Source organism: Petaurus breviceps, unplaced genomic scaffold (genome assembly GCF_028583685.1).
Source record: "Petaurus breviceps papuanus isolate PSGF00001 unplaced genomic scaffold, PetGlider_PUasm1.0 175, whole genome shotgun sequence".
NCBI lineage: Eukaryota > Metazoa > Chordata > Mammalia > Diprotodontia > Petauridae > Petaurus > Petaurus breviceps.
Genome location: NW_027185764.1, coordinates 27,056,499 through 27,073,888, shown reverse-complemented (window position 1 = coordinate 27,073,888; position 17,390 = coordinate 27,056,499). Strand labels below are relative to the sequence as shown.

Here is a 17,390-nt window from a genome sequence, read left to right as displayed (position 1 = left end):
CTTCCTTCCTTCCTTCCTTCCTTCCTTCCTTCCTTCCTTCCTTTCTTTCTTTCTTTCTTTCTTTCTTTCTTTCTTTCTTTCTTTCTTTCTTTCTTTCTTTCTTTCTTTCTTTCTTTCTTTCTTTCTTTCTTTCTTTCTTTCTTCTCTCTTTCTTTCTTTTTTAGTGACTACACATATGGAGTCTCTTCTTCACATCGCAATGAGATGGGGCTTGGTTAAGTTTTCACAGTTCCTCTTATGTCTCCCGGGGGGAAGACAGGCCCTAGCTTTGACTAATGAAGAGGGAGCTCTGCCATTAGACCTGGCTTTGAAGCTTGGGCACTCCAAACTGGTAGAAGTCATCAATAGGTGAGTATTTGCTTGATATGATGCATTCTCTGTCAATATTAATTAATCATGGTACTTGATAAGTGAAATTCTTTTAATAGTATCAGAATTTGATATCATCATCAGTTTGGCTGTTAGTGGTAGCCAAAGAAGCAGAACAAAGGTTTGGTCAGTACAATGAGATAACAACCAAAGGTGCTATTTTATAAGAAGCATTTTTTTTCATTGTTCTTCTGCTGCTCTCGCCTCGCTGGTTGCTACTTCTTGGTGATTCCATTAATTGGTACTATAAAGGAGCATGAGGAATTGTTGAGTCCTTGTTGCACAAGTAATAATTATCCTTATCAGAAGTAATATTTGTGATGGTGGCCACTGGAGTAGAAAATGGGAAGTGAGGAGAGCAAGGCAGAGGAAGGCATGGGAAAGAATACCTTCTCAACGTAGCAGGGGTGGATAACATCTTTAGTGGTTTATACTTTGAAAGCACATTTCTTCCTCAATAACCTGTGATATAGTTTACATTTTCTCTCTAGTCCACTATAATGATTCACAAAACCTTTCTTTGACTTTCATGACACTGTTTTATTCTAATTCTTTTGATTCTTTCTTCTTATTCCTTCCCTATCTCTTCTTTCCATTGCTCTTTTTTTCTTTTTGAAGGGGCAAGGCAAGGCAGTTGGACTTAAGTGACTTGCCCAAGGTCACATGGCTAGTAAGTGTTAAATGTCTGAGGCTGGATTTGAACTCAGGTCCTCCTGACTTCAGGGCTGGTGCTCTATTTACTGCATCAACTAGCTGCTCCTTTCCATTGCTTTTTAAGCATGTAGACTTTGGTGTTCCACTATTCTCCAACTGACACTCCTTCTCTAGAGGTGTTTATTCTCTCATGTATTACAAAAATCAGCTATGCACATATGATTGCTAATTTTAAGTCTCTAGTCTTGCCCTTCCAATTTCTCTCTAGTCCTTATTAATAAGTTACCTATAGTTGCAAGTCCCGCTGATAGGAAATTTCATGTAAAAAAATAATTAATCTCCCTGTCTTCCAAACAAACATCAATTTCTAGTTTTTTCATTACCGCCTCACCTCCACTTCATAGAATCCCTCTCTTCTTTCAAAAAAAAGCTCAAGACCCTTTCCTGATTCCTTAACTGCTATTACCTTGTTCCAAACTACCTTTCATTTAACTACTTTGTGCATGTTCTTTTCACATATATTCAATATATATATATATATCAATCACTTGCTGTTTATTCTATTAAAATGTATGCTTATTTTGGGTATGGATTGTTTTATTGATTGTGTTTGGATTCCCACTGCTTAGCACAGTGATTGGCATGTAGAAGGCTCTTTATAAATGTTTGTTGGTTGATTACCATGAATAATACCTTTGTCTTCCTGGTTCCCAGCACTCCAGAGCATGAAATCATCTTTGGTTCCCTTTCACATTCACCCCCTATAGGCTATTATTAAACCACATTAATTTTCTCTCCAGTGTCCATAGAATCTGTCTCTTCTATCTATTGCCTCATTGACCCTTACAATAATCTGCTGACTTGTCTCCCTGTCTCTAATTTCATTTTAGTATTACTTATCCTACATATAGTTGCTAGAATAGTTTTTCATTATGTTACCTTCCTAGTCAGAAACGTACAATACTCTCTCTTATTTGTCATAAGTTTAAATTTTTCAGCTTAGCTTTTATAGGAGTTTATTTCATCTTCCCATTCAATTAATCATCAATTTCTTCCTTCTGGCTTAGTGGTCTGTGGTTTGCTTCCACTATAGCATGTCTTCTGCTTTCCCTTCATTAATTCTAATCCAAATGCTTTCAATTATGCCTTTTCCCTATGGATTTCATGGATTTCCACACAATATTTTATTAATATGCTATGTTATTTGTGTGGTTTTAAAAAATCTAATATATTCCTTTTAAATATGATGTGTCTTTTCATGAACATACTCTAGTTATGGGTCATACCCCAGCACTCTCAGTGATACTCACAAAGTTAAATTTACCATATTGTATTTTGCTTATAAATCATATTCTGTACATTGGCATATAGACCACCAGAGATCATAAATAATGTTAACATCCTATTTCCTATCAATTTTCTTGTGATTTTGCATGCTGTTCTCTTCAACAGAAATGTGCAGTCCATATTTTCTAAGTGAATGATTTCCTATTTTAAAAGCTAAAATCATTAAGGACTTTTTTTCTCAATCCCATTTGTTTCAGAACAAAATCCAGTTCTAAATCTCTCCTCAATTCTTTCATTTATTTACATTTATTGAAAATCCCTAATATGAAGTATGTAGGCAGGAAGGAAACATTTATTAAGAGCCTACTATGTGCCAGGCACTGCGCTCAGTATTTTATAATTATTATCTAAATGACATAATAATAAATTATTATTTATTAAACAATAATAACATAAATAATTATTAAATAATTATAATAATAAATATCATAAATAAATAATAAATTAAATAATAAATGAGAATGAGATCCTCAAAACAGTCCTGGGAGGTAAGTGCTGTTATTATCGCCATTTTATAGGAAACTGAGGCAGACAGGTGAAATGACTTGTCCAGGATCATGCAGTGTCTGAGATCAGATTAGAACTTAGATCTTCCTGATGCCATACCCAGCAGTGCCACCTTCTGACCTAGTAACTGGGGGATTGCTGTTCTGGGCCCTAAGTGGAAGGCAAAAGGCATGCAAACTGAAATCCTTGCTATCAGGAATTTATATATAATCTAGTTGGGAATACATGATGTCTTTGAGAAATAGCTGAGTTTTATGCAAGACAGATTAAAGCTGCATTGACATTTTAAAAATGAACAAAAATAGGGGCGGCCAGGTGGTGCAGTGAGTAAGAGCGCTGGCCCTGGAGTCGGGACACCTGGGATCAGTTCTGGCCTCAGATACTTACCACCCACACAAAATAACTGGCTGTGTAACCTTGAGCAAGTTACTTAACCCCAATTGCTTAAAAAATATGAGCAAAAATACAGAGACCACTGGATAGCAGTTCTTTTGAAAAATTCAAGAACAGACTATTTGTTAGTACTAGGCCCTTTTCTTTGTTGTTTGACTTAAGTGGGTGGAAGGAAGGGGAGAAAGGAACATAATTGTCTTCCCCATACCCCACCAAAGGAGAGTCAGGGGAGCTGTGGAGAAGGAGGGGAAGAAGGAAAGCCATGAGGGACAGTTAAGACAGTAGTTAAAGAAGAATGGTTTTCATTCATTTGTAAGCAATGGACTGAATTTAAAACTCTTCGAAGAAGAACAAAAACACTGTTTCACTGTTCCCTTGGTCATTAAACATATGGTTTGTGAACTCTTAGGAGGTATGGTGATCCTTGGAAGTATGGGAGTTAAAAGTAATTTTTCACCTAATTGCAAAGAGCAGATAGATCTGAAGGAGTGGCATCTTGGAGGACATAAAGGTGCCCTAAAAGCTAACATAAGTTTGTTAAGAGCAATTCATACTCAATTAGCCTTATTTAATTTTTTCAAAGCTGTGGACATAGTATGCCTGGACCTCAGCAAGGCACAAAGTTTTCATGCCCCTCTTTTGCATAAAACAGAGAATAGTGAGCTGAGAAGATGATATATGTTGGTCATCTTATTTTTGGTGGGAGAATAGGAATTAATTTATCCACTCTGTGAAATGTAGCTGACCAAGATCCCTTCTTATTTCTTCATGTCTGAAAGAGTTCTTTCTTTTGCTGTCCAAAATACTATTTGAAACTATAGCCATTAACTTTAAAAAATCCATTGAAGTGATTTTCTTAAAGCACAGGTCTAACAATGTCACTCTGTCCCCATTTAATAAATTGTAACATATCCCTATCTCCTCCAGGATCAAATATTGAATTCTGTGTTTGACATTCAAAGTCCTTCATAACCTTGCCCTACCTTTGAACACCTTCCTGTCTTCTTATACCCTTTCCCCTCTCCTGTGCCTCATGTACTTTTCAATCCAGTGACATTGGTCTCCTTGCTTATTTTTCAAATGAGTCGGTGCCTGACTGTAGACATTTTCATGGACTGTCTCTCATGCCCAGAATGAGCACCCTCCTCATCTCTGTCTTCTGTCTTTCCTGGCTTCCTTCCAACTAAAATTTCATCTTTTACAGGAAACCTTTCTTAATCCCTCTTAATTCTAATGCTTTCCCTCCATTAATTACTTCCAATTTATCCTACATACAGCTTGTTTGCTTGTTGCCTCCCCTTGTTGCATGTTGTCTTGACTTTCAAGTTAATTGGATGTGAGGGGGGCAAAGCTGCACAAAGTTGTTAGCCTTACTCTCTCCTCCAGAGTCATCAAAGTCCAGTGGCAAGACAAAGGTCAAAACAATTAGTGGTGCCCATGATGAGCTCCTTGAGTCTTTGTTTCTCTAACCACTAGCACAGTGCTGGGTACATTTGTAGGTACTTAATAAATGCATATTGGCATCTGGGTGTTGACTGAGGAAGAGTTCTTTTTTAAAAATTTATTTATTTATTTTTAGTTTTCAACATTCATTTCCACAAGATTTTGAGTTACAATTTTTTCTCCCTGTCTTTTCCCTACCCCCATCCCAAAATAGCAAGCCTACTGAATACCGTTCTCTCTTATATCCTCCCCCACCACTCCCCCTAACTTTCTAGCAGGGCAAGATGGATTTCTACACCCCAGTGCCTGTATATCTTATTTCCAAGTTGCATATAAAAAACAATTTTTTAAACATTTGTTTTTAAAACTTTGAGTTCCAGATTTTTTTTTCCTTCTTTCCTCCTCACCTGCCCCCACTGGAAAGATAAGCAATTCCATATAGGTTGTACATGTATAGTTACCAAAATAATTTCCATAGTTGTTATATTGTGAAAGACTAACTTTATTTCCCTCCATCCTATCCCACCTCCCACTCATTCTATTTTCTCCTTTGACCCTATCCCTTTTAAAAATGTTTGCTTCTAACTACCCTTTCCCCCAATCTGCCCTACCATCTATCATCCTCCCTCTTATCCCCTATGCCCATATTTTCCTGTAGGGTAAGATACCAAATTGAGTGTGTATGTTATTCCCTCCTTAACCAAATTCCATGAGAATCAGGTTGTCCCATTCCCTTTCACCTTCCTGCCCTTCCTCTCCATTGTAACACTTTTCTCTTTCCTCTTTTAATTTACCCTAATCTATCTCTCCATTTCTCCTTCTCCCAATAAATTCCTCTTTCACCTCTTAATTTTATTTTTTATATATCATCCCTTCATATTCAACTCATCCTATGCCCTCTGTCCATGTATACATGAACATACACATGCCCACACTCACAGGTATATTTATATACACATATACCCTCCTATACATACATATATATGTAGGAATGTAAATAGTTAAACTTTGATAAGTTCCCTATGATTTCTTTTTCCTGTTTACCTTCTCATGCTCCTCTTGCTTCTTGTATTTGAAAGTCAAATTTTCTGTTCAGCACTCTGATTTTTTCATCAAGAATGCTTGAAAATCCTCTATTTCATTGAATGACCATATTTTTCCTTGTAGCATTATACTCAGTTTTGCTGGATAGGTGATTCTTTGTTTTGGTCCTAGCTCCTTTGACCTCTGGAATATTATATTCCCAGCCCTTTGATCCCTTAATGTAAAAGCTTCTAGGTCTTGTGTTATCCTGATTGTGTTTCCATAATACTCAAATTTTTTCTTCCTGGCTATTTGCAATATTTTCTCCTTGACCTGGGAACTCTGGAATTAGGCTATCATATTCCTAGGAGTTGTCTTTTTGGGATCTTTTTCAAGAGGCAATCAGTGGATTCTTTCAATTTCTATTTTGCTCCAATCTAATTCTCTTCAGGGAGTTTTTGAAATTCCTTTTCCATCTGGCAAATTTGACTATTTGAGGCATTCTTTTCCTCACTGGCTTATTGGGCCTCTTTTGCCATTTGAGTTAGTCTAATTTTTTTTTTGCTTTTTGGAGGGCAATTGGGGTTAAGTGACTTGTCCAAGGTCACATGGCTAGTTTTTGCGTTAAGTGTCTGAGGTCGGATCCTAACTCAGGTCCTTCTGACTCCAGGGCCAATGCTCTATTCACTGCACCACCTAGACACCTCAAATTAGTCTATTTTTAAGGTGTTATTTTCTTTTTTTTATTTCGGGTCTTAGGATACTTTTATTGCTTTTTCTTTTTTCAAATGTTTATTAACTTCTAGTTTACATCATTCATTTCCGCAAGATTTTGAGTTATAAATTTTCTCCCAGTTTTTCCCCTACCCACCACCCCAAAATAGCATTCCCACTGGATATCCCCTCCTTCAATCTTCTCTCTCCTATATCTTCTCCCATGCCCCCTCCAAATTTCCAGTAGGGCATGGTGGATCTCTATGCCCCAGTGCCTGTATATCTTATTTCCCAGTGACAGGTAAAATAATATTAATAATAGTATATATATATATATATATACATATATATGTATATTTTAAACATTTGATTTTAAAACTTTAAATTCCAGATTTATTCCCTTCCTCCCTTATCATCTACCCTTACTGGGAAGATAAGCAATACAGTACAGGTTGTACATGTGTAGCCATGTAAAACATTTCCATAGTGGATATATTGTAAAAGACTGACTATATTTCTTTCCCTCCTATCCCACCTTCCATTTGTCCTATTCTCTACTTTGATCCTGTCCCTTTTCAAAAGTGGGTGCTTCCAATTTCCCTCCTCCCTAGTCTGCCCTCCCTGCCATCATCCCCCCTCTCATACCCTTCCCCCCTACTCTGCTGTAGGGTGAGATACCATATTTAGTGTTTATATCATTTTCTCCCTAAGCCAAATTCAATGAGAATAAGGTTGACCCATTCCCTTTTGCCTTCCTGTTCTTCTCCTCCATTGTAACCATTTTCCCTTGCCCCTTCTATATGAGATAGTTTACCCTATTCTGTCTCTCCCCATCTCTCCTCATTATATTCCTCTCTCACCTCTTAATTTCACCTTTTAAATATTATCCCTTCCTATTCCTATTGGTCCTGTGCCCTCTATGTATACCTGTACACATATATACACACATTCACATATGTATTCATACACCCATATGCCCTCCTATATAGACATATATATGTATGTATGTACATACACACACATACATATACATTTCTATTCCCTTCAACTATTCTCATACTTAGAAAAGTTTCATAAGTTATAATTATCGTTTTTCCATTTAGGAATGTAAATAGTTAAACTTTGATAAGTTCCTTATCATTTCTTTTCCCTGTTTACCTTCTCATGCTTCTCATGCTTCTTGTATCTGAATGTCAAATTTTCTATTGAACTCTGGTTTTTTCATCAAGAATGCTTGGAAGTCCTCTATTCCACTAAATGACCATATTTTCCCCTGAAACATGATACTCGGTTTTGCTGCGTAGGTGATTCTTGGTTCTAATCCTAGCTCCTTTGACCTCTGGAATATCATATTCCAAGCCCTTCGATCCCTCAATGTAGAAGCTGCCAGATCCTGTGTCATCCTGATTGTGTTTCCATAATATTAAAATTGTTTCTTTTGGCTGCTTGCAATATTTTTTCATTGACCAGGGAACTCTGGAAATGGGCTATCTTATTCCTAGGAGTTTTCTTTTTGGGATCTTTTTCAGGAGGTGATTGGTGGATTCTTTCAACCTCTATTTTGCTCTCTGGTTCTAAAACATCAGGGCAATTTTCCTTGAGAATTTCCTAAAGGATGATTTTTTAGGTTCTTTTTTTGATCATGGCTTTCAGGTAGTCTGATAATTTTTAAATGATCTCTCCTGGATCTATTTTCCAGGTCAGTGTTTTTCCCAATGATATATTTCACATTGCCTTCTATTTTTTTTCATTTGTTTGGATCTGTTTAATAGTATCTTGATTTCTCATAAAGTCACTAGCTTCCATTTGCTCTGATCTAATTCTGAAGGAATGATTCTCTTCAGTGAGCTTTTGAGATTCTTTTTCCATCTGGCAAATTTGGTTTTTTAAGGCATTCTTCTCCTCATTGGCTTTTTGAGTCTCTTTTGCCATATGAGTTAGTCTAGTTTTTAAAGGGTTATTTTCTTCACTCAGGTTGTTGACTCTCATTTCATAATTTCCTTGTATCGTTCTCATTTCTCTTCCTAATTTTTCCTCCACTTCTCTTATTTGGTTTTCAAAATCCTTCTTTAGGTCCTCTATGGCCTGTAACTAGCTTGTATTTTTCTTGGAAGCTTTTGGTGCAGGAGTTCTGACTTCATTGTCTTCCTCCTGTTCCATGCCTTGATCCTTTTTGTCCCCAAAATCGGAGTGTAAAATTGGATTGCTCTGCTTGCTTTGCTTCCCTTGCCTGCTCATGTTGCCACTAAATTACTTGACTTTTGAACTTTTTGCCACAGTAGGACTCTGCTACCAGACAAGGGAGCTTTGTCCCAAATCACTGGGGTTTTCTCAGCTGCTGAAGGTATTAGTTGTGTGCCCTCTCTGAAGCCTCCACACACTCTGACAAGCTGGTCACACCCCAGGACCTTCACCCTAGACTACAATCCAGAGCCAAGCAGGTTAAAGCCAGAGTGATTACCCCTCAGGCTGGTCACTTGGTCCTCCTACAATCTGCAGGCCAGGAGCTGAAGCTGTGACATGGAGGCAGCTGTATGGCCACAGCGCCTCAGCATCTTCTCCCTCCAGGGGATAAAGGCCAGACTGCACTCCCAAACTACTGGATCCCAAAGCCCACACTGCACTGACTTCTCACTTTGTCCTTAGCATCTATGGTTTCATAATTCTGGAAACAGCCACAGCTGCTGATAATCTGAAGTCCCTCCAGCCACTGGTAGTCAGGCCACCCTGAGGCTAAATCCTCTAGCTTGCACAGGGCTGGGGTCAGCTCTCAGAGCACTGTGCTGTCCACTTCCTGCCAACCTGCCAGGCTGTCCTCAGTGGGAGGTTAGCTTCTCTGTGTCATTTTGTGGGTTCTGTAGCTCCAAAGTTTGTTTAGAGTCATTTTTTACATAAATTGGAGGAGGTGGGAGCTGGAACCCCATGGAAGTCCTGTTTCTACTCTGCCATCTTGACTCTGCCCACAATGTGTTATTTTCTTAAGTGTATTTTTGGGTCTCCTTTAGTAGGCTGTTGACTTGCTTTTCATGATTTTTTTGCATCATTCTCATTTCTCTTCCCAATTTTTCCGCCACTTCTCTTACTTGATTTTCAAAATCCTTCTTAAGCTCTTCCATGGCCTGTAACCAATTCATATTTTTCTTGGAGGCTTTTGCAGGAGTTCTGACTTTGATGTCTTCCACCCACTCCATGCCTTGATCCTTTTTGTCCCCAAAAAAGGATTCTATGATTGTTTGTGCTTCCTGTTTGCTCATATTGCCAGCCAATTACTTGACTTTTGAGCTCTTTGCCACAGTAGAACTCTGCTTCCAAAATGGAGATAGTTTTGTCTCAAATTGCTGGGGTTTTTGCAGCTGCTGGAGCTATTAGGAGGGCCCTCTCTATAGCCCCCACAAGCTCTGGCTCACTGGCCACACACCCCAGGACCACCACCCAAGATGACGACCCAGATCCAAGCAGGTTAAAGCAAGAACAATTACCCTCTGAATGGTACCTTGGTTCCCCTACAATCTGTAAGCCAGGAGCTCCTGAGGCAGCCACACAGTGGGTCCACATGCACTGTCTCTGCCACTTCTCACCCCAGAGGCAGGGGCTGGACCACGCTCTTCCATTCTCCCCTGTTCCAACAGCGTTTCACAATGACCTTTTACTTTATCTTCGGCGTTTAGTGCTTGAGAAGTCTGGAGACTGCCACAGATGCTGGTGATTCACTCTCCTGAAGTTTGCTCTAGCCCCCCTGGTTGGGCCTGCCCTGGGGCAAGAACCATGCAGCTCACAGGGCTGCACTCAGCTCCTAGCCCGCTGTGATAGACCTTTCCTCTTGGCTTGCTGGGCTGTCTTCAGTGAGAGATTTGTTTCTCTCTTTGTGGGTTCTGTAACTTTAAAATTTGTTTAGAGTCATTTTTTTACTGGTATTGGAAGTGGTTGGAGCTGGAGCCCATGCCAGGTTTGTGCTTCTACTCTGCCATCTTGGCTCCCTGAGGAAGAGTTCTAAGCTCAGGTCAGATTAATGGGCTTAGAGTAATGGATTTGAAAATAGTCCTGTAGCTCTCTAACTCAGGGTGAGTTAACCAGATAGACACTTCCAAGTAAATACATAGACATGTTTATCTGGTTATCAAAGATGACATGCAAAGCCATTTAAGCTTTAGGACAAAAAAATCACATTACAGAGAATGTAGTCACATTTAACAGAAATGAACAACACTGGTCATGCAGGTAGTTTCTGCTAATGGCAGAGTATAGCCTGGAGATGAATGAAGTCTGTAATGACAGCCTCCAGAACACTCAGCTCTGGCAGATTTTTCTGAGGCAGGAAAGTGTTATTAAATGAAAATGCCAGGCTTGATTACAGGTTAAACACATTAGTTTGAAGCAACAATACATTTTGTCTCTTGGACAGCTTGCCAAATCTCTGTCTTGTTTTTGCCCTTCTCTCTCTGTCTCTCTCTTTCTCTCTCCCTCTCTCTCTTCTCTTTTACAAGCTTATTTGATCCTCTTATGTTTTGTTTACATTTCTGGGTTCATATTTTGTTTGAACCCTTCCATCTAGTCTCTGCTTTGTCACCTTCTTTTTGGACTGTGTGGACTATTCTGGACTTTTGCATTTTTGAACTATTTTTCACTTTGGTCTTCTGGTTATAACTTATTTGTTCTCCCTTCTCCTCACCCTCCCCAATGTTTTAAAGAGAATTGCTCCCTGACTTTCCACCTTTTTTAACCATACTATATTGGTGAGCATACATATCTCTGAACCTTATCCTATGTAGATTATCAGAGGATAGTCAAAGTTGTATTTTTTACTTATGTAATCTACATTCTAGACCAATTGGTCATATTCTTTTCTGTATGTGACATTACATTTCCCCCGGTCTGTGACCCTCCTTTGTACAAGCTGTCTCCCATGTTTCTCCTTCTTTATCTTATGCCTTTTAGAACCCCTGGCTTTCTTCAAGATTCAACCCAAGTGCTGCTTCCTACGTTCTTGATACTCCCATTTTGTTAATGTGTTCTGAAATCTCTTGGTAATTATTTTGTTCTTTATCTTATGTTATCTGTGTATGTGTTATATTTCCTGCTCTGGAGAATATAAGTTCTTTTAATAGAGCTCTGTCATATTTTTGTTTTTGTATCCCTAGCATGTGGTAGATACTTAACAAATGCTTATTGAATTTAATTTTATTTATCAGCAAGAAATGCTGTTTGGTCTTAACATATTCATGGGCTAGAATTTTTTGGAGGAAAGACTTTAAGGCTGTATCTTACCCTATCAAGTCAAATGCTTTTTAAACTTGAGCAAAAAATAAACACAGTGGGTCTTGTATTCTGTACACCTTTTATTCATTTGTGTGACTGTGAAGATGTGGTTTACTGTAGTTCAGGAAGAGCAATGATTTAGATGATAGCAGCATTGCTGGCCAGTGGCTATCAGCTCTCCTCTACCCCTCCAGTTTTGCTAGTCTGAGTGGACCCAGTGTTAGCAGCCATGGGCATGGTGGGAATTTAAAGAATTTTCACCTAAATGCAAAGGGCAGATAGACCTGAAGGGAGTGGCATCTGGGAGGAAATAAAGGTGCTCCAAAAGCAGACTCAATTTAAGATTTTTGCTATTTGTAGTTGTGAGTCTGATCCACAAAAGAGCTAGGATAGCACTCAGGTTACAGATTAGCTGTAGAAAAGGAGCTGTGACAACTTCCTCATGGAGAAGAGGCCAGACAGCAGCTATAGTCTAAAGAGGAGGTAGCAGCAGGGACCCCAGCCAATAGCCCAGTAGATGACACCAGCACTTTGCAGCTCAGTGAATAAAGTAACCAGTAGATGACATTGCAAGACTGACAAATGAGATCACTTCCCACCTGGCTGCTTTCCTGGACTTCATCACCTCCAGAAACTCATCAATCTGCAAGGTGCAATCAACTCCCATCTCCTCAGATCATTTCCCACCCTGGCTATAGGATTTCCTTAAACACAAGTGCATGGATGACCTCATTCCTCCCTCCCCTCACCTCATTCTGCACCACCCCTCTTCTGGTTCTCTCCCTGTATTAGACTGTGAGCCCCTTGAGGACAGGGACTCTCTCATGACTTTCTTTATAACCTGCTGTGCCCTGTGCGTAGCACGCAATAATAAATAAATGACCCTGGGCAATAATAAATGACATTTATTAATTATATTATATACATTATATTTTAACATATATATTATTTACAAAAATAAATATCTACTGATAACTGTTACCTACAGTTCTTTGCGGTGGCAGGAATAGGGGTGCGGGAGTAGTAAGCAATTGTTGTTGAGTTGTTTCAGTAGTGTCCAATGCTTTGTGACCCCAGTTGGGGTTTTATTGGCAAAGATACTGGAGGGATTTACCATTTCCTTCTCCAGCTCATTTTACAGATGAGGAAACTGAGGCAAACAGGGTTAAATGACTTGCTCAGAGTCACATAGCTGGTAAGTGTCTGAGGCTAGATTTGAACTCAGGAAGATGAGTCTTTCTGACTCCAGGCCTGGCACTCTATCCATTGTGCTACTTTAGGAATCTGAGTTGCCTCAGTGCTGCTTATTGATTATGGGTATTCCCTTTCCCACAGGGGGTATGGGGAATTGTAGGAGAGTATGCCTTTGTATAGAGGGAACTTCCTTATTATAAACCTGGTTATTCTTTTTTATGAAATGTCTTCTCTTTTGAATTTATGTGTTTCCCTGGTTTGATCTGGTAAAAGGGAAAAATAAGTGGGAGCTCATGTACTGTGGTTTTGAATGGATTGTGACCAAATCACAATTTGAACTTAGTATAGCTTTCATGGGATCTCAATTAAGAAATAGATCTATACTAGAAAATCATTTGTAAATATCTGCTTGTTTCTTTTTCCTTTTCACAAAGAATGACCTTAATATATTTGTAGATCATTCCTATGAAGATTTTATAAAAGTTAGGAAGGCATTCAGCACAGTAATTATTTCTATCTCCTAGATTGTCTTTCTTGTTTTTTCCTTTCAGATCTCATTAGATTGTATCTCAGTGTCTTTCCTGGTCTCATATGTGATAATCTGATCTGTGGTATATTGAAAACAATGAAGTCATACAAATGGAAGAAACCATCATTGTTGACAATAAAGTAATGAAGTCAATCTCTCTTGTGGGACTCATGGAACAGGCCCACCAGTTTTCAGAGATGTGTTTAGAAGTCTGTGCTAGGTTGGAAGTAAGACTGAGCCCTTTCCAGGGCTCAGTTCTGGTCTGTTGAGGACCTTCAAAGATCAAAGTGGTGTAGACATGTAGACAAGATTAAGAGACTTTCCTTTGTTGAATGTCTTTTTCTTTTGCCTTAACATTGTCCTACCCCAGTAATTTCAAGGCAAACTTTGACAAAAACGTAGATTTTTATGACTCTTTTCTTGTAATCCAGGAAGTTGAGGACTGAGGATATAGTTTGTCTTTTTAGGGTTCTGCATCTTTTTTCACAAAGTGGCCTCCATTTTGCAGCCAAATGGTTTTCCTAAAGCACAGTTCAACCATTACCCATCCTGATTTAATAACCTCTAGTGGCTTTCAGTTATCACAATCAAATACCAACTCTCCTCTTTGTCCTTTAAAGCTCCTTACAAGCTGCTCTGATGGAAGGCATCATGGTCCAATGGAAAGAATGCTAGCTTTAGAATCAGAAGGCTTGGATTCAAATCCTGGCTCTAATATTTAACTTCTTTAGACCACTTGCTTAAACTCTCTGTGACTCAGTTTCTTCAAATAAAAGAATCAGACTGGGTGATTTTGAAGATTGTTGCCATCTTCAGGTCTGGCCTCAGATACTTAATAGCTACATGGTCCTGGGCAAGTCACTTAACCTCTGTTTGCCTCAGTTTTCTAATCGGAAACATGGGAATAATAACAGAATCTATGTCCCAGAGTTGTTGTAAGGATCAAATGAGACAATAATTGTAAAGTCCTCATCAAAGTACCTGCAGCATAGTAAATGCTATATAAATTGTATTATATAATGATATTATTGTTTTATTATGGTTATGTTATAATAATAATAATTTATATATTATATAATGTATAATATTATTTTATATTTTTTTAAGGCAATCGGGGTTAAGTAACTTGCTCAAGGTTACACGGCCAGTTATTTCTGGGTGTGGTGCTAAGTATCAGAGCCCGGATTTGATCCAGGTCATCCCGACACTGGAGCCAGCTGGCCACCTCACTTACGGAGCCACCTGGCCACCCCTAAGCAATTGGGGTTAAGTAACTTGCTCAAGGTTACATGGCCAGGTGTTTCTGGGTGGGTGCTAAGTGTCTGAGCCCGAGATTCGATCTCCAGGTCATCCCAACACTGGAGCCGGTGCTCTTACTCGCTGTGCTACCTGGCCACCCCTATAATATTATTTTAGAATAATTTTTATTATTATTACCATTATCTCTAAATCCACAAGTCTACCTTTCTAGCCTGGATACTCTTACTCCCCTTTCATGCTCTCTGGTCTAGTCAAACTTACTTTATTGTCATTCTTCACACATCCCATCTCCCATTTCTGCCTTTGCTCTGACTTTCTCCTATGCCTGGAATGCACTCTCTCCCAGTAGCGTGCTGGTAAATGTTTGGAAGTCCTCTCTCGACTTCAGAAAAACCAAAAAAAAAATGATATGAACCGATGTTGAGTGAAGGGAGCAGAACCAGAAGAACACTGTACACAGTAACAACCTTATTTTGGCATGAGTGTGCCATGACTGACCCTGAACAGACTTAGCTCTTCTCAGCAATTCAAGGTCTTAAAACAATTCCAAAAGACCAATGATGGAAAATGCCATCCATATCCAGAAAAAGCAATATGGAGTCTGAATTTGTGTTGCTTTATGTTTTTCTTTCTCATGGTTCCTCCCATTCATTCTAGTTCTTCTATAGAGCATGACTAATGTGAAAATATGTTTAATAGGAATGTATATGTAGAACCTATATCAGATTGTACACAGTCTTGGGGAGGAGGGAAGGGAGGGAGGTAGAGAAAATTTAAAGCTTATGGAAGTGAACATTAAAAACTAAAAATAAATAAATTAGCTTAATAAAAACAAAAAAGCACTCTCTCCAAGGGGGAAAAACGTACCCATGATTAACCTGCAATATCCACATTTCCTCCATCACTTTCCTAAGTCCGGACAATCAATAAGACAATAAATGAAATGCTTGATTTGTAGCATTTGCTTATTTCCAAGGTGTAGATGCTCACACTGGAAATCTCACAATTGGCTCTTTTGATCTGGCTCCGTCAAGCCTTTGTGGCCTTCCTTGCTTCTGCCTCTTGAAACCAATGGTTTCCTTCCAGACATGGCTCATGTTACCTTCTCTAAGCTGCCCTGCCCCCATCCCTGGATGCTTATGCCTTCTGCCCCACCCCCACCAGGTTACCGTCTTTGTTTTCTCTGTACCTATTTATGAACATGTTGCCTCTTATAGGCAGGGATTGTTTTGCTCTAAGTACTGGTCACACAGTATGTGCTTAATAAATGTTGGTGATTATATCATGATTTGGGGATTTTGCAATTTTAATAGATGCATGAGTTCAATTTCAATTCACTATATATAACAATAGTATCGTGATATTATATAGAGAAGGTTTACCTTGAAGACCCAGATTCAAATCTTGCCTCTGACACATTCTATTCATTTGACCATGGGTTACTTATTTATCCTCTTAGTACTTCAAGTACCTTTTGAAGATTTTTTCATGACAAATTGCCGATAAGTATTGTTCGAAGGAGTTCCTCCTACCATAGTCATACATGGTCCTATGGACCTATGAAGTTTAAGGTCTCTAACAAAACAAAACAAAGAAAAACAAAGAAACCTTTTGAAATTAGTCATAAATACATTGGGATTGGGCTTGGAGATAAATGTTTTCCCCTGTGGGTCAGGGTGATTAATTACATGGTCGGATTTCTATATTACTTTTTAAAAATGTGGTTTAGGGGGCGGCTAGGTGGTGCAGTGAGTAAAGCGCCGGCCCCAGAGTCAGGAGGACCTGAATTCAGTTCCGGCCTCAGACACTTAACACCCACACACACAAAAAAGCTAGCAGTGTAACCTTGGGCAAGTTACTTAACCCCAATTGCCCTCCAAAAGGCAAAAAAAAATGTGATTTAGACCACATTAAATGTGATTTAGACAAGTTAGGTGGCTCTGTGGATAGCACACTGGGCCAGAAGTCAGGAAGACCTAAATTCATATCCAGCCTCAGACACTGGTTGTGTGACCCTGGGCAAGTCACTTAACCTTTTCCTTAGTTCTTTATCAGGAAAGTGAACCAGAGAAGGAAATGGCAAACCACTCTGGTATCTTTGCTGAGAAAACCCCAAATAGGATCATGAAGATTCTGAAATGACTGAACAAAAACAACAAATCAACAGTTCAACCCAATACATGACTGATGATGGATTTAGTATGGCATGGTAGACTGAGTACTGTTTGGAGGCAGTTGACCTGGGGTCAAATCCCAGTTCTTATACTTATTGCCATGTGGCTGTGGGCAAGTCATTTCATCTCTCTGGGTCTTACTTTTATCATCTGTCAAATGGAGGGGTTGAACTGGGCAAACTTTAAGATCCCTTTCCAGCTCTTAACTGATGAATTATTGCATTAGATCAACTCTTTATGTAAAAACAAATGCTTATCTTGCCTCTCTACATAAGAATTCTCAGAAAGTTAACTTAAAAAAATAAACAAATGCTGATTAGCAAAATGAAGTTACAGGATAATGGAGGAGAAATAGTAATTTTTCTTTTCATCATCACTGTCACCCTTCCCTTTCCCCACTCAGTGTAAAAGACTCAAATCACCAACATATTGGTATAATTTGCTTAAAGGTGAGAAGTTTTCTGGACTCAAGTAGGCACTGGTAGTCTGCCTCAGTGTGGCACTGCTAGCCGTGGTGGGCTATCTCA

At 38.9% G+C, this 17,390-nt stretch overlaps 1 protein-coding gene across 5 annotated transcripts in view; it reads left to right on the top strand.

Annotated features, from left to right (window-relative positions):
* ARHGEF28 (Rho guanine nucleotide exchange factor 28) overlaps positions 1 to 17,390 on the top strand; it is a 397,204-nt gene that overhangs the window by 172,515 nt on the left and 207,299 nt on the right. For all 5 annotated transcript variants that reach the window (XM_069084950.1, XM_069084951.1, XM_069084948.1 and 2 more), the window contains exon 6: positions 165 to 348. In XM_069084950.1, coding sequence (XP_068941051.1) covers positions 165 to 348 — 184 coding nt within the window. The remainder of the gene's footprint in view (positions 1 to 164; positions 349 to 17,390) is intronic.